The sequence below is a fragment of the Xiphophorus hellerii genome, chromosome 7 (assembly GCF_003331165.1).
Source record: "Xiphophorus hellerii strain 12219 chromosome 7, Xiphophorus_hellerii-4.1, whole genome shotgun sequence".
Classification (NCBI taxonomy): domain Eukaryota; kingdom Metazoa; phylum Chordata; class Actinopteri; order Cyprinodontiformes; family Poeciliidae; genus Xiphophorus; species Xiphophorus hellerii.
In genome coordinates, this window is record NC_045678.1 from 15323318 (window position 1) to 15345676 (window position 22359).

The 22359-nt window shown below is 37.0% G+C and overlaps 1 protein-coding gene across 7 annotated transcripts; it reads right to left on the reverse strand.

Moving 5' to 3' along the window:
• Positions 1-676: 676 nt before the first annotated feature.
• Positions 677-18172, reverse strand: glra2 (glycine receptor, alpha 2). Of its 7 annotated transcripts, XM_032568260.1 has the most exons (10): positions 17434-18164; positions 16657-16778; positions 10985-11012; positions 10841-10908; positions 8109-8332; positions 6379-6461; positions 6145-6282; positions 5807-6021; positions 3697-3846; positions 677-2116 (listed from the first exon to the last, which is right to left on the reverse strand). In XM_032568260.1, the coding sequence occupies exons 2-10, from the start codon at positions 16681-16683 to the stop codon at positions 1844-1846; spliced, it is 1206 nt and encodes a 401-aa protein (XP_032424151.1). In that variant the 5' UTR covers positions 16684-16778; positions 17434-18164; the 3' UTR covers positions 677-1843. The 7 variants fall into 7 exon arrangements, with proteins under 7 accessions (XP_032424151.1, XP_032424146.1, XP_032424150.1 ...); XM_032568255.1 differs by having other exon boundaries at positions 10841-11052; positions 17434-18168; XM_032568259.1 differs by lacking the exon at positions 10841-10908 and having other exon boundaries at positions 10985-11052; positions 17434-18167.
• Positions 18173-22359: the final 4187 nt, after the last annotated feature.

The following is a 22359-nucleotide window of genomic DNA, read 5'->3' on the forward strand; positions in this document are numbered from 1 at the left end:
TGCTTTGATATTTTGTACTTTTTCATTTTTGATTGCTTTGTAATTGACTTTTTGAGTACAAAATGGGAAAATTTATTGATGGACATTTAATATCAACACTACATCAAATTGTACTTTCTGCACCCACTTTGCCAACTGTTGATTTAAAGTGATTTTCTATATTCTTGTCATAGTCTTCTGTAAGAAAATATGGTCTATGTCTGCAATAAATAGCAACTACTATCAGGGTCACTTTGATCCACTTTGAGTGCTAATATGTCGACTTGTCCAAGCTGGTATTTTAACTAAAATCAAAAGAGAGAGAGTGTAGTACCAGCGCCTATCTCCATCTCTCATTGGGCGAGAAGTATGTACACCCATCCTGGACATGTCACCAGTCCATCGTAGGGCAAAACAGAGACACACAGCAAAAACAACCATGCATATCCACATTCATACTTGAGGGCAATTGACCTAAAAATAATGTTTTTAGACTGTGATAGAAAGCTGGAGTACCCAGAGAGAACCCATGCATGCATGAGCTTGTAAAACCCCATGCAGAAAGACCCCCGATCTGGATTCAAACCTTCTTGCTACAAGCCAACAGTGCTACCAACTGGCCACATTTAACAGAACTTCACGTTCAAAATTTTGAACTACCCTACTACTTTCTTATAGATTTCAGGAGAGGATAAGGTAAACATGATGCACAGTCAGTTTTATTGATATACAAGCCAGTAAATAATCTTTCTTCATGAATAGCATTTAAGAAAAGATATTTCCCAGGAGTGCAATTACCATTAGCTGCTCTGTACTATGAATGTTGAATGAAGACTTGTTCTTCACTGCTGATTGTATCCATGAATACTCAAAGTGAAGGAAATAGTCTGCAGTGGAAGCTGAATAGGTTTACACAAAGATATCAATTTTATAAACATAACCTTTGAGTCGTTACAATAAATATTTCATTTAGCTAAATCTACAAAACAGAGTACGAAATATACCTGGAGTAATTACCTGGGGTATAAATAAATATGCATATGACAACACAGAATAATGTACAATCAGAGTTTGTTTGCCCAGTTATACATTTGTTTAAAAATCAGCCTGTGACAGCTTAGTTAATAAATCACTTCAAAAATGGGAGGCAGAAATTAAAAACACGTGAACAAAATTCACAACTTTGTGTGACATCAGTTATCCGTGAATACTTGTTAGATAGAAGCGTGAAAAAATACAAGAGCATAGCACTTCATCCAAACCAAATCAAATATCTAAGGCTTCAGGTATTTCATAAAAATGGAATCTCCAGACTCCTTTCCCAGATTTCCATCTCCTTCCTTCACAGCCGTACCTGAGACATGTGCAGCTCCTTAATATTTAATACATCTATACATGCTCTGTTTGCTTAAAACTTACTGTATTTTAGACAGAGAGGAAGAAGTGCCAAAAACAATACTACACTATAAAACAGTTTGAACATCCTCGATAAGAAATTTTGCATCAAAAAAGTCTTTGAAGATCTAAGCTAGCTACAGTCACAAACCTGTGGAATGTTTCCTTTGTTGTAGAGATGCCAGGGCTGGGTGATTCAAGGGGGTTTTGGTCCATCTTCTCCAGCAGCATACTAAGTCTTCATCAGATATTACACAGCAGTACAAGAACAAACAAAGCATCTTTTTCTCAAGAACCTTCACCTCACCAGATACAATAGCATTTGATCTTTATAACGCATGAACATTGTACATTATCCCTGAAAAAGCATCTCCATTGACTCCATGGTGCCTCTCGGCACACAGTTTCCCGAGCATTTCTCAATTTGAGAAATGGAAAGATAAAACGTTATCAGCAGAGGGTCAAGTCATTACTGTTTGTGAACGTCTTCATGTCGGATGATCTTATATGTGATCCAGTAGAAGACGTTGAAGATCAGAAAAGCCAGCGGGAAGGCCGCCCTGGAGATTGTGTCTATTCGCTTGGCTCTGTCCACAAACTTTTTCCTCATAGCATCTATGTCCTTTGGAGTTGAAGGCTGGGGGTTCGTGGCAGGAACTGCATTCTTAACAGCCGACCCATCCTTTGTTGGCATGCACTGACTCATGTTGTACCCAGTTAAATTAAAGCGGCCTTCATCCTCCTGAAAAACAAGTGAATATGTGAATGATAACTGTATGTACGGCTCAAGTGTCATGTTTGCGTTTCAGTGGCCAGAGGCATGCATTTCTGTAATACAGTGATTATACATGAATGTTAATCACTAGATATTACAAACTCTTCTAAATTAATTAGAATTCACAGGATAACCAGATGCACTTTAATGAAAAAGCAATAGTATGACTGCTGCAGGGGTTGAATCTTAATTTCAACCAAACAATAATAGCGCAACGCATCTTCCATTTCACATTTACCTGCAACTTTCTACAGTTGTACTAAAGCGCAGAATGGAGGCTGAAGGGCATGTCAGCAGCTTTCTAGTAATTGCATATGCTCAATGTTTACTTTAATGTTTTCGGTAAACACAACCTTCTTTCATAGAGAAATTAAAAGTTTTATGTCATTTGATTAATATTTGAACAGCTGTGTGAACTAGACACACTCACAGTAAAGACACTGATTTTAATTTATCACTTACTTATCACGTTTTGAATGTGGCATAAGGGTATAGAAAGGTATAGAGTTCCCAGTGCTGCTGCATTACAGCAAAGTAAACTTTGACATAACTCTCCCTTTTCCCTTATTTATGCTTAATAATGCCTAACTATCTTGGGCTGAATGTCATATGCTCTCTGGTATAGGAGTACCACTAAGTGTTTAAATTGTTCTTAGCTAAATTAATCATAAAGTCAGTTTAAGTTTATTTTGCAGTAAGCTCTTTAAAATGTCTAAGGCTTAGAAGTTTCCAACTTTTTAACTCAAAAAGTTTGATGTTGCTTTTGCTTATATTTATTTCCTGTTATGAGTGCCCCCTATTGCTCAACCTTTACCAAACCTTGCAAATCGTTTTTTATTTACTTCATAAAGAAAAACACAATTTCAAACACAATTTACTCACGATGTATTAAAGCAAATAAATAATTACTAATATACTTTTTGTCACAGAATTCTAAAAATATTCTCAGGTGAAAAACTCTATATCTATAAAACTCTAGATCTGGAAAAATCAGTAATATGAAAGATTTTACAGAAAAAGCCAAATAAAGAACGATGCCAAATCTAAAGGTGGTTGTGCTAACTGAACTAAAGCTAAAACTGCTATCTTAAGTTACAAACTTCTGAATAGAGTGACAGGCTGTCAGATAAACCAATAATTAGACCAACAAATGTGTAGCCTTATTCAAGGATTATGTTTTTAAAATGAACGCCAAGGTGCTTTTGTGATTTATTCAAAAGGTCTGATTAAGATCTGCACATAAGTCACGTCTTTGGGCCGTGTAGAGCCAGGGTATTAATCTGATTGTTGGTATAATGTCCGGTAAATTTGTGCCTTTTTTTGCTACATAGACCTCTTCTTTTCGTAGCTTAAATGGGGTTGGCCCGCTCTTTCTGTACATACATCCATGAAGTCGTGTTGCACTTGCTTTCGAAATACTTTTTCTTACTTTTTGAAGGCGATTTTGGTATGTAGATGGAAAAGAAAACGGAGCCACAAAGTCGCACTGGTGTGCACTAAAAGTGTCCTATGCAAACAGCAGCTTTGTGAAATCTTTGAAACCTTACCTTGTGATTCCTTCTTTGTCTTCGCCTCAGGCGGAGGAACTCTTTCTGTTGCCTGGAGACAAAATTAACCCCAGCATATTCTAGCAATGCAGCAAATACAAAGAGCAGACACACAGCCATCCAGATATCAATGGCTTTCACGTACGAGACCTGAGAGACAAAACAGATTTTCTTTGTTAGACCCAATAAGGTGACAGCATCAACTCACAAATCAAATGCAGCATGAATTTTTGATTTCACTTTAAACTGTAATCCAGCTATGACACTTAAATCAGAGTTTCCTTTATTTATTGACTTGATGCACTGCAAAGTTTATTACACATTTTGTTAGCTAAATGTGTCATTCAGATAAATGTAATTAAGGGTAAATATCTCAAGTGTTTGCTTGGAAGAGTTGCTTGGTTGCCGTTAATGTCAGTGTTAGACTGGCACATAACAATAGAAACATAATCAGTTGTACCTTTAATGCTGGTTTTGAGCTGTAATTTTTGGAAAGTAAAGCATGAAGTTTGTAGTTTTTCCTTCCCATCCCTGAGACCTCGCCTGTTCATCACACTGAATGGCTTGTTCAGAAAGCAACTCAGAAATCCGAGGACCCTTAAAGGCACACTGAGTTATTGTTTCCATGAGTCAAAGCTCTCAAAAGCTCCTCTTGAAATATTTATCAGCATGTCTGTGTTTTTTATGTCTTTCATGACGCTGACTGTAGCCTTTGATAATGATGAGATTGATTGATCTTTGAGATCCAACTCATTGTGCTGGAGGACTCTTCACAGTGAGTGTGTGCCTGTTTTCCATAATTGAAAATAGGCGTTTGCAGTGTTGCTCTGCTGTTTGTAATGCATACATGGTCTCTGTGACAATCATGCAAAACCAATTGTGATGTTGACTTCAGGGTACATTGAATGAGGAGTACAATCATTATAGTCTTGTTTCTGATTAAAGACAGCCGTGTCATTTGAATAGAATATGCATTTATTAGTTATTTTATTGTGTCATTGATATTTGATTTGTGTTTGTGTTTGAGTTTAGTGAGAGCTTCTCTTCTGAAACATTGCTGCCATAGTTTTGAGTGCCATCAACATTCACTTAAAATAAAGACAAAATATGGTGAGTGCAATTGATCTATCCATTACAGACTTAAGTTCACATGCAGCAACTCCATGCTTTTTTTTGTTGAAGCCTTTTATGAGGTTTGTTTTGAAAGGTACTTAAAATGTTTTTTTTTACTTATATTTTTTTTTGTAAAGAACACTCATAAAACATGAGTATTGCTTGATTGGTAAAATTCAGTGATCTGACATAAACACCATGGAAAGGTTCCCATACGCTTATCACGACCATGACTGTCACATTACTTTGACTTTTCAGTGATCAAAACATCAATGATTATTATTTTATTAATTACAATTATTATTTCTAAGCACATGGACTGAGGGCACAAATCAGACTTTCATTTCTTCAATTTTTGTTCTCCCTTCTTTTAGACAACCATTATTTCATGATGTGTTAAAATTTTTCCACGAGAGTATGTATTCGGCTTCTTCTATTGACAAGTCAGACAAGGAGAGTGTTAATCAGACAAGCAATCAAGAGGCCAACTCTGGAAGAGCTGCAAAGACCCTCAGAGGGGCAAGGGTGGGGGTTAGAAATCAGTTCATCAACAACTATCACTTGTGAACTGCACAAAACTGGCTTTCACGGAGAAGTGGTAAAAAGAAAGCAATAAGAAGTCCACCTAGCCAACTGCCACAAGCCACGTAGGAAGAACAGCAAGCAAGTAGAATGTGCTCTAGTCGAAAGACATCAAAACACAACCTTTTGGCCTTAAATGTGGCGAAAAATAAACACTGTCCATTAACTTGAACACATTATCCCAACCATAACACATAGTGATGGCAGTAGCATGTTATGGGGATGCTTTTCTTGAGATGAATGGATCTAAATACAGGGAAAGGAGTTTCAGGAGTATGAAAGCAAGATGGTGTACTACAGCCACATGTTCTACTGGAAACCTTTATGTACCTCTGAATGACATTTTGCACTAAAATATAAGATCTGCCATGCTGCATGTTACTTGAGATGGTCAGAGAGAAAAATGTAATTGCACCTTTGGAAGAGAAGCTCGCGAGCCAGAGCTTTGAGTGGTCATCGTAAGCACAGTGGTGATGCCCAATGCCACTCTTGCAGGAGCAGCATCCATATTTATCCAAAACGACACCCATGAGAGGATGACAATGAGAAGTGAAGGAATATACATCTGGATCAGGTAGTAGCCCATCTGTCTTTCCAGGTGAAATTTAACTTCGATGCAGGTGAATTTACCTGCAGCATGGGAACAAATGTAATTCAATTAGACAAATGCAATTCAGAGAGGTTGGGTTAATTAGACAGGATGTGTTTAGTTAAAAAATGTTTTAAAATTAAAGACTTAAAATGTTTTCTGACCAGTGTTGTAATGCTTAGTGCAGTAGCCCAGCTCTTTCTCCTCCTTCATAATGAACTGAGGCAGGGTGAGTCCCTCTGACACCTGCACCGCGCCGTTCTCCAGCCACTCAAAAATCAGGTCATTCATGGTGTAGCCAACTGAAGATAATAAATGATGGGAGGAGTTTAGATAAAGAGCAGATTTTCCATTAGAAGAGTCCAGAAAATAACATAAGAAAAACATAAAATACTCACAACTTTCCAGCTGCATCGTACAAGTTTGAACATCCATCGGAAAGTTTTTCAGATCCATCGGACAGGACAGAATGAGAGTCAACCTGTCGTATAAGAGAAGGACATATTATATAACAAGGCGGGTCTGGCCGAATGTGTTTATGAAATCTTGAACTAGGGCCTCAACACATGATTTGACAATAGATTGAAGAATCACATTACTGTCCGTACATTTTTTTGCAATCTCTGTATTGGGTCCAGTGAGAACCTCCGTTGTATCTCATAGGATTCCCTTCAACGGGTTCCCATCACACTTTCATTACTGCAACTTATTGTTTCAGTGATGCATTGTGGTCGGCAGTCTGCCCACTCTGTCATTTCTCTCCCCCGACTGAAGAGTGTGGTTAACCACCTTTCATTTCTCTCATTCACCTACTCTACCGCTGCACCTGTGCACCACTCAGCCCTGAGCTGCTCTCCAAATGGACTCAAAATTGATCTATGTTACATTGCATCTCTGCTGAAAGAAATTGAATGGTGCACGTGGCAGAGGTTGTATTGAAATAAGAGGTAACCTGTTTTCAAGTCTTGTACCTGGACTATGTTTACAGTTAAAGCTGAGAGACCCTTTAAATGTCACACACAGTGTAGTCTCTAAGCTATTCTGTGCATAGAGGCAAAAATAAAGAAAAAAAAATCATTTCTTTTCTTTTAGATTTTCATTCAAAGCCCCTGAGAGGAACTTGCCTTTTTCAATCTGAGCTCTTTTCAATAAAAGAATAATATGAATAAAAACAGTCTGTCTTGCCTTAGAAATCGACTGATGTTCAACATATTAGAGTATTTGAAAGAAGTGAACATAACAGATAAGATCAATTTAAAATGATATGCTTTACATCTAGAGTCTTTGAAGTCTGAGGAAATTTAAGAAAAGCAGTAACTGAATGTCTTCTGGTGAAATGTATGGAGGTTTTGGTTTATAAGGGTTTGGATCGTTCATTATTTTGCTCAGAACTCTGAAACTCCAACTAAAACTTAAATTAGTTGTAACTGCTAACAGTTGATCAACTCTTGGGAATAGTAGGTTGAAATACACAGAAATCTGTGTATATAAATCTGTGAATCTGTGTATCAAATAATGTCCAAGTAAAACAGCTATGTACTTTAACTCACTAGATTCTGTTCTAAGGTGGAGGGGGCTTCATGTGGCTTACAGGTTTTCATATTTGTTAAACTTTTCCACATTTTGTTACATTCAAACCACAAACTTCAATGCATTTCGTTGGTATTTTATGATTATGATTGCCCACCAAGTACATTATAAATGTGCATTGGAAGGAACATGTATAATGACTTCTATCTTTTCATAAATAAAAATCAAAAATTCATTTTGTGTATTTACATTTAGACTCCCTCTCTACACCCAGCTTTCAGATCAGTTAAACTTGCAAGTTTATATGGTTACCAGCTATGCACATTCAGAAACATCTTCCTTTGCAAAATAACTCCAGCCTTTCAAAGTTGATAGAGTCTGTGAACATCAATGTTTATGTCTTGCTACACATTATTTGGATTTTGACTGGGCTGTTCCCCAGTCTCAAGTCTTTGGTTGATTTATCACATAAAATCCAAATAAAACTCATTGAAGTGTAAACACAGCAAAATATGAAAAGTCTACATGTATGTGTACATTTGTAAAGCAATGCAGAGTACTTTTTACAGTTCTGATATTTAAAATTGCTCCACTTCACCTGATACTGTAAAGCACATTTCCATCCTTAAAGATGCGCAGCAGCTTGTTGTCCGTGGTGACGTCGTGGAAGTTAGCCCCCTTCTCGTTGGCAAAGAAAAGATCTGGCTTCCATATGGAGTCCAGCATGGAAGGGTCCAGGTCAAGCGAGGAGTCTGGGTATTTACTATACGCCAGCCGTGGGTCATTCCACTTCTGCCGCAGGAAGATGTTCACTCTGTAATCCTGCAGAGACCACAAGCAGCTTTGCATATTTGCTGCGGAGCGATTTGGGGCTGAGAGAAATGCATGCTGACGATGAAAATACCAGTTGCACATTATCTTGTTTTAATGTGGCTCTTTTTCATCTAGAAAAATTATAATAATGATAACATAATAATAGTTACAGTGATTAAATGGTCAGATACATGAAAATATGTTTCTATCACTGATAAATAAGGGAATTTATCAGGAAAGCAGGAAATCATACCAAAGATTATGTATCACTTAAACTATGTAATATGCACATTAACACACTCTGTCCACATTTACATCACAAATTGTTGATCTTAATTTAAAATGTACAGATACTCAAAACACAGATCAATATATTGTTTGAAAGTTTACATCCTATCATAGAAAATTATTTATTTGGGTCATTTTCCAGGGTGGAATCATTTCTGAAAAACAATGTTTGGGTTCACAAGTTTTACAAGTCATTTTCTTTAATCTACCCAGGTTAAATATTTAAAAAAATATATATATGTACATTCACCAAAATATTTATTTAGTTAGTGAGCACGATTGGAAGCCGCAGATATTTTCTCATTAGTGCAATAAAAAAATACTGGTTAATCTAATAAAATTAACAAATGGAAAATCTCTAGAAGTGATAGCTTAATTATGAAGGAAAATTTGGAAATTCTTTTTGGAAGCTGTTTGTAAGTTGGACATGTCAAGGAATATGGATGCACCAAGCTGAACCAAGTCTGAAAAATTACTCAAATATATAAAAAAATGGTTGTGGTGTTCTGAAATAACTCATGAATCAAAAAAGCTCAAATGTTTTATACCATCGTTAAGAAAACAGATGCGTTCTGGAAAAAAAATGTTTTGGGGTCAAATGAGTGGCTGGTTTGCTTCCAGTGAAACTTGTTCGTCATTCAAAGTGAATGGAATAGGAAAGGAGGAAAATGATCTCATGATTCCTCAACTAGACTTTACATGAACAGCTGGACGGTTGAACTTTGGACATCATAAGGTATTCTAACAAGATGATGGTCCCAAACAAACAGATATTTGTGAAGAGGAATAGCAATATGTTTGAGGAATGGCCAGAATTTCAATCTTTTTAACAATTTGCAGAAGATGCTTAAAACTTTATTCTGTGCCACAATATTAGCCAAAATAAATTACGTTCACCATTTCTACTAGAAATCCGATCCATCTGACTGCAGTTTAATCTTCAAAAATATTCAAAGATACAGATAAAATTATACAAGCTTGTTGACGACAACAATACTCATGTTGTTTTGGGGCAATATTTTACCAGATATTAACATGAGTGTGTATTTATGTTTCAGTCTATCATATGGCTTAGACAAAGCCCTCAATAAATTCAACTTGTGAACCCAAATTATTTTTATTTTTAAGAATCACTTTTTTTAAGAGTTTTTTTTTTTGGATAATGATCCCATTCAGAATAAAGAACAAATTAAGCATTTCACTGAAAGCTCAATATTATCATAAGATTCATGCAAAGTTGACAGACTAATCATCATTTGTCATTCATCATCAAGAAACAAAATAAATCATACATAGATAATTTCCACATTAAGAAGCACACATTTTAATTTAGTGAAGCTTCAAAACGTACACTATTTTCCTCTCATCAAACACAATTTTGCAACATTGGAACACAACACTGAACAATTAATGGAAAGGTCGATGAGTGAGCATAACTCTAAAAACATGTTTTGCATCAGAACATCCATCATCGAGGTGTCAATGGAGTCTTAATCATCCAAACATGTCTTCTCTTGATCAGATAGTGTTACAATTTGACCTAAACTGACCTTTTTCATTGGTTTCTTGTCAGAATTAGCATTTAAAGAAGGTAAATAAATGATGAATTAGTACAGCTGGATGAGTGGAGCTCTGATACTACAGTAAGTAGTATGAACTGTCAGAAAGCTCAGTTGCTCAGAGTAATTGATATGTCACGATGATGAAAAGCCCTTATGTTGTTTGACATTTCATCAGCATATTGGCGGTTCCAAGTATTTGCCATGCCTGTCTGAGGCTGTGTAATTCCCTGGCAGTTGCGCGTCTTTCCGCTCCCTGCACAAATTAACATTTTCCATTTACTATCTAAGTGGTTATTATCTCTCATTATGCGTCCTTTGATCTTGATTAGTTTACATGTTCTCATAGATGCTATGTTTTTTTTCCCCCATTTGACAAATGGATGCTTTAGTACAAAGTTTAAAATTCCCCCTACCTCCTGCTGCTATTTATTGATTACGCTCAAACTAAATTACTTGTTTGAGTTTGTTGGAGTTCAGACCTGATCAAACATGTTTACAAAGGGCCACATGGGGACAGAAATCAATACTTAACCCGTCAATTGGGTCAGTGATGATCATAAAAGATGCATGAATTGAAGTAAAAAACGAAAGAGCACTGGGCAAAAACATAATGATTCAATCTGGATTCCAGAGAAGAGGTCAGGGCTTTGCACAACACGCCACTCACCATAGTAGTTTCTGCTATTGAACCAAAGCTGTTGATAAATATGTTGCAGGTAACATTAACTGGTGGACCTGCAGGTTGAGGAATAAATAACACATTCACAAATCGGACAGGGAAGATATCAATATAAAATCCAAAAGAACTCACCATCGTTGTCTCTGTGACAGAGCCGAAGCTGTTGATAAAAATATTGCATGTAACGTTTACAGGAGGACCTGTGAAATGGAATGACAATGACATGACAGGGGGAAACAAAGCCTTTACACACATGTTTAAGCAGGGCCTTTGAGGTGAGAGTGAATTTCGGGCTGCTGCTTTGCTGTGTATTCAAACATGCATCAATACAACAAGCAGTTTTCTGTATGTTATCTGGGTGGTGGCAAGTTGCATGTGAAACTACATCTGCTTTTTGGGCTCAATGTTTGACAAGAGCAATTAAAATGAAACTTAACATTATGACTGGTTATTAGCATTGGCTTAATGATGTTTGAAATGATGTCTAATGGAGGTAATCCTTTAGGGGTAATTTGTCGGTAACACATTGAATAGAGGATTCATGCACACAGAGTCAAAGACATGCAAACACAAAGTGGTGTGTCAGCTGAGGAGTGAATTATCTGATCAGCAAAGTTTCCATGGACATGAAAAAGAAGCTGTTCTTGTAACACAGAGGCTTGCAGAAGTATTCACACCCGTATCACATTTTGTCACATTATAACCACAAACATCACTGTGTTTTGTTGAGATTTTATGTAATGGACCAATACATAGCTGTGAAGTAAAAGGAAATTGATACATGGTTGTCCAATTAATGTTTCTATGAAAACACAATACTGCCTCTTTTAAGTGGTATGCAGAGAGAGTTTTGTATCATGCATACATATATTATACATGTAGGCCACACAGTTCAGTGTTGGTCTCATCTCGCAAGCAAACCCTCTTCCAAACGTTTGCTTTGACCACTTTATCGGCTTGTAAAAAACTTCAAAGGGACTTCTAAGGACTTTCTTTAAACAATGACTTTCTTCTTGCTTGTCCTCCATCAGGCCCAGGTTTGCTGAGGGCATGATTAGCAGCAGCCTTGTTGACAGAATTTACCACCTGAGCTGTGGATCTCTACAGTTCCACAATTACAGTGGATCACATGGCTGCTACTCTGAATAATGCTTCACTTGTTCGGCTTGTCCAACGATGTGGAGATGAAAATGCAAACAGGTGGACTCTGTTTGCTGATGAGGTAACTTCTGAAGGCAATTGAATGTAGAGTATGTCATACAGCGTATTTGTATCAGAGGAAAGGGGGCTTAATAAGAATACACACCAGATTTTGATTTTTTATATATACAGTACAGAGCAAAAGTTTGGACACACCTTCTCATTGAATTCAATGTAAACACACCTTCTCATTGAATTCAATGAGAAGGTGTGTCCAAACGTTTGGTCTGTACTGTATATACAGTATATCTGTAACAAATTTTTAACTATGCACTAGTTTTCTTTCCAACATGCTGTCACGTTGCATCCAGATAAATTGTATTTAGTTTGTGGTTATAGCATAAAAAAGAAATGACAAGAGGAGCGAATACTTGATGTACTCATTGGTGCTGTAAATATAAGATGGTTATGATCAGGAAAAAAACATCAAGAATGTCCAAATCACATCAAAAGGCTCATTTGTAATAAATTAATAAATCAAATATATTTGATAGTGAAAGGTCATGCTTAAATTCTAAACCATCAAATAAAGATTTTTCTTTTTAACAGAATAAGGAAATCTAACTTATGTACTCCTATAGTGAAGGTAGTTTTTCTCTACAGCTCCCTAAACTAAAATATCTTTGCAAGACTTGCATTACTAGTCACAGCAAATATTTCTCCCCAAGCTGATAAGTGAAGTTGTAAGCTCTTCCTACTGCCTTTCCCCTGTGTTTTCCACATCAATATTTCATGGCTCTCTGTATTAATATTTGCCTCTGTTTGTTGTCAAGTTTCCACATTTTTACAGCAAAAAGAGGTAACTGGCAGCAGCTCCTCATAACAAACTCGGCATGGAAATCTAGGTCAGCCTTTTTAGAAACACAGTTCGACACTCTTCAAAGTACATCTAGTAGGTTCATGAGCAAAAACTAACTGTTTACAGCACAGCCGCTTAATGTGGATTTGTTTGTGACTGTAACATGTGAAGCTCTATCTGCTTAATACAGAGAGAGATCCCTGCTCTCACTTCCATTCATCTTCTAGCACTAAAACAACCAGGTTCAATCAGCAAAGTCGATGTTTTATGTATCAATACTACCTAAAAATATAATATGTCATAGAAATCTTGACATATGCCAGATTTCTCTAACAGACAAAGAATATATGGCATGCAGAAATTAAATATTCATACTTTCTTTCACATTTTTTCAGTTAAAAACTGATGCTTTTTATTCAGAGTTTATGTCATACACAAACACAATATAGTGGATAATAGTCAAGAAGAAAAACAAACAATTAAAAATCTGAAAAGTGTGAAATCATTTAGTAAGTGCATAGCTAACCTGAGTTATTACTTGGCAAGACCAACTTTCACTGCATTTGCAACTGTACGTATATGTTCTGTTATACCACCAACAGACCAGTGCTTCTAAATACTAAACATGTTTCCACCATATTCAGAGCATAATAGCTAAGGCTCAGTTGGATGGTGTTATCAACAAATTTTAAGTCTTGACAGAGATTCTCTATTGGAAGCAAGTCTGGCCTTTGAGTAGCCATATTAAAACGCTTTTATTTAAACTATTCCATTGTAACTTTTAAACAGTGTTGTATAAAGTACTGAAATCTCAGAGTCAAGTAAAAGTACAAGTACCTCTCCAAAATATGACTTTGGTAAAAGTCGAAGTCACTGACTGAAATGTTACTTGAGTAAAAGTCTTAAAGTATTTGAAACTTCTTGTACTTAAGTATGGAAATTACTGTAAAAATGGATGTACTCAAGTAATGTAATGAAAAGTACAAGTAAAAAGTAAAACAAAGCAAATGCAGTTTGAATGACATTTTTTATATTTTGGTAAACTTGTCAAATACACTTAAAATAATGTACCCAACCAAGTGCAGGCAAAATTAAACCTGCTAATAGATATACCTGCAGGCATCATTTAGTTAAGAAAATTAGGTGCTTTACCTATAGCACAAGGTTAACTTAACCTGCTTTACAACTGAACCAGTTTCTTAGTATACCCTCCAGGACAGAAAATACAAAGTTTTTGTAAGCCTTAAGTTTTCCCTTCAAGTAAGGTCAGTGCTGAAAATGAGAAAAATAAATAGTACAGAAAATGCGGCCAACATGAAGAAAAAGAGCTGTTACGATTACTCTACTTCACAAATCAGTGAATCAGTCAATGCTACAGTCAGTAGGTGGTGCACACAACTGGTCATTATGCAAAAGAAAAAAAGAATTGGGAGGGAAATGCAGCTTATTGGCATCTGTAAACCTGGTTTTGAACTTGCATGCCTTTCCTATATTTGTTAAATTTAGTCTAAATTGCTATTGCTATGGCTTCTGTCCCCCCTTGAACAGAGGAGTCTAGGTAGCCTGCTACAGTCAACATTAGGCCTAAGCTAAATACACCACGTGTGGAACTGAAACAATGCCAAACAAAGTTCATTTATGGTCAAGATTTCACAATACAGTAGTGCCTAGTGACCAAGCTATAGTTACTGAAACAGGAGGATTATAACCATTTCATAAGACGTTACCTCGATGTGTTTCTTCAAGTTGGACGGGGAGTTTTTGTAAGATAGAATTTCCATGTGACTGCTACTGATTGCGAGACTTGCTTTGTGTTTAATGGGAGAAGCGAAACAGGTGTATCCTAATTAAAAGTAAAGAAATCAAGAAATGGCAAAAAATGTGGAATGAAGATAAGAAAGGAAGAAGATTATATGAAGTACAAAAGTCAGTTTGAATTCGAAGCATTAATGAACGAAACAGAAGAGAAGAAATAATAATTAGTAGATTAAGAGTAGGTCATACCTACTTAAATGACATGCTTTATAAAATAGGGAGGAAAAATAATGATAAATGTGAGAGATGTGGAGAGAAAGAAAATGTAGAACACATATTGATGAACTGTAAGTCAAATGAACTCGAAAGGGAAGAATTAAAGGGAATAGTTAGAAATATGGGGCATGAATGGAATCTTAAAGGTATATTAGGAAACGAAGGAAACATAACAGATATTCACAAATTAAGGAAAGCATTGTTTATTTATCTTAAGAATACAAAATTAAAAAGTAGAATTTAATAGATATGAAGTAATGCTTCTACACACTCATGTACAGTAGGTGGCGGTATGCACCTTAAAGTTGCTTGTGATCCGCCATAATAGAAAAGAAGAAGAAGAAGAAGAAGTATCCTATTGGTGGTGATGAACAAGCCCAGGCAAGCAGGCTACGGACTTTGTTCGGTAGCCTGCTTGCTACTTGCTAATCAGTAGGTGGGGTCAAAACACTTGCGTTTCTCTCTCTCGCTTTGTTGTAACGAGTAACTAAACCACACATTGAAAATGTATCGGAGTAAAAGTACGCAATTAAGTTCGGAAATATAGTGAAGTAAAAGTGAAAGTCATCAAAAATTTTCATACTCCAGGAAAGTATGAAGTACTCCAAAATATACTTAAGTAAAGTAGTGAAGTATTTTTACTTCGTTACTATACAACACTGCTTTTAAAGCTATAAACTTCTTTTACAGCTTAATCCCTGAGCAGTCGGATATATTCCTTGTTCTTCATTATGCTGGTTGCTCACAAATGTTCTCTGCATAACCTCTGAGGTCTTCACAAAACAACTGCATCCATGCTGAGATGAAATTGTATGCAGGTGGACTCTATTTACTATAGATAGTTGGTTGAACTGAATTGTATTAAGTGGTATTGGATTAAAAGAAAATTATTTTTAAAAAGAGGACCACACTATGTGGCTTGTATGATTTTAGTTCCACCTCAATAATCTGCTACTATATGTTTGTCTGTGACGTAAAAATTCCAAGAAAAATGGGAGGTACTATATTGTGACCCTGTGATGGACTGGTGACCTGTCTAGATGGTACACTACCTCTTGCTAAATGACTGCTGGAGATAAACACCAGTCCCCTGTGACCTTGCAAGAAAACGGAGGTATAGACAATGGATTGTTGTGCTTTTCCCCTTCCTGTATTTTCAAGCTGCTTTACCTACTGGAGTCCATGGACTGTAACAAGCAACCTCCCAGGTGACCCCAGAAGCTAAGAGTGGGCCTTAGCCCCATAAGTGAAACCTTTGCTCACTCAAAACCATTCTAATGACAGAAGCTGAGTGTGTCCCCAGCATCAAAGCAACAACAACAGCAGAGGAGGTCTGCATAGCCTGCAGTCTAGCCACTGGGGCACCATCAATTGTCTAGCCTGTCATGGTGGCATCCCTGTCTGAAGTGAGAACTTGTCTTATTTCTGTGTTGCTGGGATATTTACAGCTCCTGATTCTGATCTCACATTTAATAAAGGTGGATATTGAATTTTAGACAGCTTTCAGATAAGAAAACCATCATTAAGTGGCACAGTGTGGACTGTGATTAAATCTAAGCAGGGTCCCCCCTGTTACTGTTAATTGAAGTGATTGATTGTTGCCTCCAAGTTGCTTGTAGCCCAGTTCCTTGGCAACAGATAGCATCCAGTACGTCACTGGTTAAAAAGATTAGTGTTTACACTTACAGTGGCATTTCTGTGGCTATTTATAGTTCTCAAAATGTGGGAAGTGAAATGTGTGTGTGAGTGGAGACTCATTTGATTGTGAACAAACCTTTGAAATTGGGTCTAATTCGTGCATCGTACCCGGACGTGCGACCCATTAAGGAGTCCAGAAAATCTGATGGAGACATGCTGGAGGAGGACCTGGAATCGTACTCCTTGGCGACCACAGCTCTGGAAAGCACATATGGTGAAGGGGAGGGAGAAAAAAAAACACTTGATCAGAAAGAAGTCGCAGCTCAGAAAGCAGGTGTTAAACCTTATCGGTGTAGCCCAGGAGCTGCCTGGGAGTCAGAGGCGCGCACAGAAAACGTGTGAGTTGCAGACACACACGCACACAGACGTATATTAAGCTATCAGATGTGATTTCCCTTTCAAAAACAGGACTAATCTGTTCATAACACGAGATTCCCACAGAGATGCATAAACATGCAGGCGGAAGCAGCAAGAATTTTGCAGCGATGGCTCAGCAATTAATACGATTAGGTGCTTAAATAACATTCAGTGTTCATTTTCAACCAAACAAAAACAAGCCTTAAAGAATTACAATTTTACATGCAATTCTAATTGCCCCCACAAAACAACACAAAAGTCAGATTTAATTCTAAAGATTTAAAAATTTAAAATCAAACTAAACAAATAACACTATTTTATGCTTTATCATTTTTAGTTCGTCAAATAGTTTAGCTAAATTAGGTTAAAGAAAATAAATTACTCTGAATATTTCAAATAATTACCGCCTTTTTTTTAAACTTCAAAATAAAATAATAATAATAAAACTCAGTCGCAGTGCAAAAACACAAACAAAAAAAATTATCTAATTTCTTACCTGAAGTTGCTCATCTCCAGGTAGTATGTGAAGATAGCTGCAAAAACCTTAAAGAAGGATTGTTTCATTCCCGGTGGTTTCCCCATGTGCTTCACTTTTCTATTCTATTTCTTCCATATGGTTCACATCAGTCAAACACATAATCCAGACGGGAACAACGCCGTTCTCCTCCTGACCAAGTCGTTGGCGTTTGGGCTGTCTCGGGTCACGCAGAAACGCGGGAGACATTCCTCAAAGCGGCCAAAGATCATAGTTCAGTTTCACAGAAAAACTCCAACACACAAAATCAAACTGCCCGAAGCAAAGGCGTGGAGAAACATCAGTCCTTGGGGTGGGGAAAATAATAATAAAAATAATAATAATAAAAAAATAAAAGAACCGTCGAAATTATGTTAACTCCAAGATGCGTCGACTTGCAGCTCCTCTTTAGGCGGTGGATTGAGATCTAAAAAAGCTTCGACCTGCTTCCAGGCTTGCTGGCATCTATGAAGTGAAACCGTTTTCAGGTGAGAGGGGCTGTCAAGGAATGAGAGAGGAACGCCTTTTCTTTCTTTTTTTCTTTTTCGTCTTTCAGTTCAGCACTTGGACAGCTCCCGGATTCTTTACGCGCAGGCGCAAGGCATTTAAAAGTGACGAACGTGAGTTGAGTTCGAATAAATCTAATAAAGGAGCGAGGTAATCACCAGGACTATATGGGAAATTGCCTCCAGCGTGTGTGTCATGGTGACTGACGCTTGCACTTTTAAATGCTGAATTTCTTCCCCCCTCCTCGTGTGATTGCTTTGAAAGGGAAACTCCCAGTGCGCGCATCCGCGTATCAGAACTGAACGTCTTTCTGGGGGAATATTTCGCGTTTTCAGGTCAAAGTAAAGATAATAATTTTTGCTGATTGTGAGTGGGGATTTTGTCGATTTCACTTACAATGTTTGTATTTCAAAGGTGCATAGATTGAATGGTGAGTTATTGCTCCCAGGGGCTTTCACTATAACAGAGGATTGACTGGCCGCTCTGACTCCGTCCTTGACTGTGTTTTCTACAAACCATGCATTTTTTTTTCACTCCTATATTAGAGTGTTCAGAGATTGCAAAAGGTTTCACAGAATTTCACTTCGGAGCCCACTCTCATCTTCACTCCACACACTGACATTAATCGAGGTTTATCTCATTAAACTTGAAAATGATTGAAAACTAACATTGCATTCAACAAGTAGAAATCAGATTATATAGATTAATTGTACACGGGTGATGTATGTATTTCATTTAACTTAAGTTAGATTGTCACAGTTTACAACTAATGAAAACAAAGAATTCATATTATCAGAATATTTTACATTACATAAAACCGTCATAGAAACGATTTCATACACAGAAATGCTAACACTGAAAAGTATGTCCTTGTATCTTACTGTACACAATGTGCACTCATTATAGTCAATTCATGATTTATTATAAGGGGCAATAACGTTTCTACATTGGGGCAAATTGTTTTGGGTAGCATCAGTAGATGCAAATAATTCAAAACTATTGTTTGTATTTATTTAAATTATCTTTTCTTTCTGTGATATTACAATTTACTTGATGGAGTAATTTAAGGGTCACAAAACAATAACAGAAGAGATCTTCAGTGCAAATTCACACAAAAATCTCACCTAACCCCTCACAGACAGAGTTAAGACCAAAATTATTCATACCTCTGGCAGATTTAAGGATAAAGTGATCTTGTAATAGTACCAATATGTTACATATTACTTTTTAGTTGAAGTAATAATAACATTTTTGAGCTTTCCATGTGGAACACAATGGGAACATTGAAACAAAATGCACAGCCATTTTAAGGAGACCTGCCAATTTTCATGAATTCAGTTTTGTGGTGCATTGTAAATGTGTTTTATCTGTCAGCAGGGCTAACCTGGTTATAGACAAGCTGACTAGTTTAAACGTATAGCCAGTTTTATCAGAGTTTATCTGACATACCTTTTGAGTTATTTCATAATTGACTTTTTAAACTTAACATCTTTAAGCCCTTAAGTAAGATATATGCTTTTGACATAAAGTCAATTCATTCATTCATTCATTCATTCATTCATTCATTCATTCATTCATTCATTCATTCATTCATTCATCCATTCATGCATATTTCGCTCCTTTCCATAAAGACTGACACTTTTAAAAAAAAATTAGTTAATGAATTTATAATAGTTTTATTTCATCCATCATGGAAATATGTATTTGTCAGATTATGAATGTCTTGGATTGTGGCCCTTTTGTGCTATGATTCAAGGCATCCTCACAGATATATATATATGTGTGGTATAAACAAAGAACACACCAGTGAGAAGCCACTCTGAGAGTATTTGCTACTCCAGTTGCCCTGGAAACAGATTTCCAAGGCACATCGCTGGAAATGCTAAAAGGTTGGCCTCCCAGAGTGAGACGGAGGAGAGCCGACTGGCTGTCACTGATGCAGACGACAGGAAATATGCAGAAGCCTCAGGCTGGAGGAGCTCAGGTTTAGTGGGCCACCATCACAGAGACTAAGTAATTTTAGTTCTAGTTTGTATGCATGCAAACCTGACGTATCAATACTGAGGTTGGGTGTGAGAGCTGACAGTTTTCGGAATATGAGTGGGTTTCAGAGGCTTCTTGGACCACAGGCGTGAATGAGTCACTCCACACAAACACGTATGTGCTGTGGAGGAAGCAGCTAAAGTTACACACACAATGACTGCTTGGTTATTTCTTCAACCCAAATTCTAGGTTGATGTTAGGCTGAGGCTGTTTGGACAGGTGTTGGGTAGTTTAGACCAAACACTCTGTTCTCAGTTTTCAACAAAAAAAATGCATCTTTCAGCTTAGTAGCAACTATTAGCTAAAGGTGTGGGTCAGTATAAAAATTTACAATATTATAGCATTCAGTAAATATACCATATTTAAAAAATAATATATATATAACTTTATGTTCTTTCTTGTGTCTTATTCTCAGCGCATTTTGGTTTAGACTTTTAAGTCACTGATTCTAAGTCAGAATTAGTTCTGAATTTTGAGTCAGAACTAACTCTTAAAAGTGAGCCTGACTTTTAAGTCTGAAATAGTTCGATGTGTTTCCGTTCAGCCTCTCTTATTAGTCATCCTCCCCTCAGATCCCTGCATTCTCCTCCAGCTGCTCTGCATTGCGTTGACTGTTCTCACCTGGTTTCTCTGCCTATTATCACTCCTCCTACCTACTTGATCTCCATGGTTTCATTGCTCATCGCTGCATTCTGCTTTTGTTCTCCCCGTGGTTTCTAGTTGTTTAACCTTTGGTTCTGCAAGTTCCTCAATGTTTTCACAATCAAATCTCCACTCTCATACGTGCCACATGCTTCTGTCTTGCTGAGTCTGTAAACATGTAAAATGTTGATTGACTCAATTGATTCATTTAACTAGTCTTTAAATTTACTAGCGTTATTAGGTTTTGTAAAAGGGGGATGAAAGATTGACTTTTTCTTTTACCTTTGCGTAATGATATAATGTTATTCTCTCATCAAAAACATACCCGGAGTGTTGCTTTGAGTCTTTCATACTTGTTTGAGAAATCCTTGAACCTGAATGATTGCCCAGGGAGACCTGAAACGCTTGCTCTCACAAAGCTCCTACTTGTCGCTTCAGTCTCCAGCCGAGCTTTCACCTCACAGAGCATCTCTCCCCCGCACGTTCGCCAGTCAGCTCCTTCAGACTAGCAGCAGCAACAATTACCAAAAACCTGGAGGAACTGTGAGCTTACACTAGAAACTTTACTTCTTCAGAAGAAGCATAGTAAATCAAGAGTAAATTGTTCTTAAGAATGATTTAAAGGGCTTAATAGGGAAACATTTTTCCACTACAAATACAACTGTTTGTTCATAATAAGTTAGATAAAAATAATGAAAGAATTTTGCGGAGGCATAGTTACAGTTGTTGGCACATACAGAGAGACTCTCCTACAAGAACACAGAAGAAATAGAAGATGTACCAATGAATATTTTTTGCTTATGAGTTCTTGTTTTCATACCACTCTTTGCTTGAATTAATGTTGGTTCCTTAAACCTACCTTTTAGTATTAAAAAATAAAGCATTGAGCTGTGTTTAAACAGACGTTGAAACAACCCAGGAAACAACATAACCCAAGTTGAATTGTTTTTAACCTGGCAGTTTATAGAGAGAACTGAGGGGAGAAAAAAATCATAATTTCATTCATAACTACCCAACCACAAGCATTGTGCTGTGAGACTCCTCTTGACACCTCTCATGCTTCACCGCTGCCACATGCCCCGGGCAACATTACGTTTCAGCCTGATTCTTGGTTATTGTCCAGTTAGCAGATCATCCCTGCCTGAGGTGAAGTAATCTTCCTCTCTCTGACAGAATTACAAGTGTCAGAATGGCTCTCATGCTTGAAAATGTTGGATTTTTTTTCACCTCATATGGGGATATAACATCTGTGTGTCAACAGAAGCTGTGAGCATTGCTTCTTCTAAGGCATGTTCCCAAGCATAAATGCTTAATGCCCAAGTTAATTATTCAACAAATTCTTTGCTTTTGATTAAAAAAACAAACCTTATCTTGCCAGTTATGTGGGGCAGCACCGTCACCATCTTTATGTGTAGATGGCTCAAATGTCACGGTGTCAGGACGATGGCAAAAATAACATATTTAAAACCAGAAATCTTCTCTAATGAATACATTTCTATCTGATAAGAGACAGTCATCTTTGCACCCAAGTGCCTTATTCTCCTTTCTAAGACAGCTGCAGTTGGCACATCTTTGTGTCATGACAGCCCACCGGCGCTTCAATTGGCCATTAGTTTCCATGAGGAAAGACTTCGGGCCAGGTGGGTCAAATAATTAAAGAAGAACAAGTTGAATGTGTGTGTTAATGAGGGGAGAGATGGATGCTTGCCTTCCTAT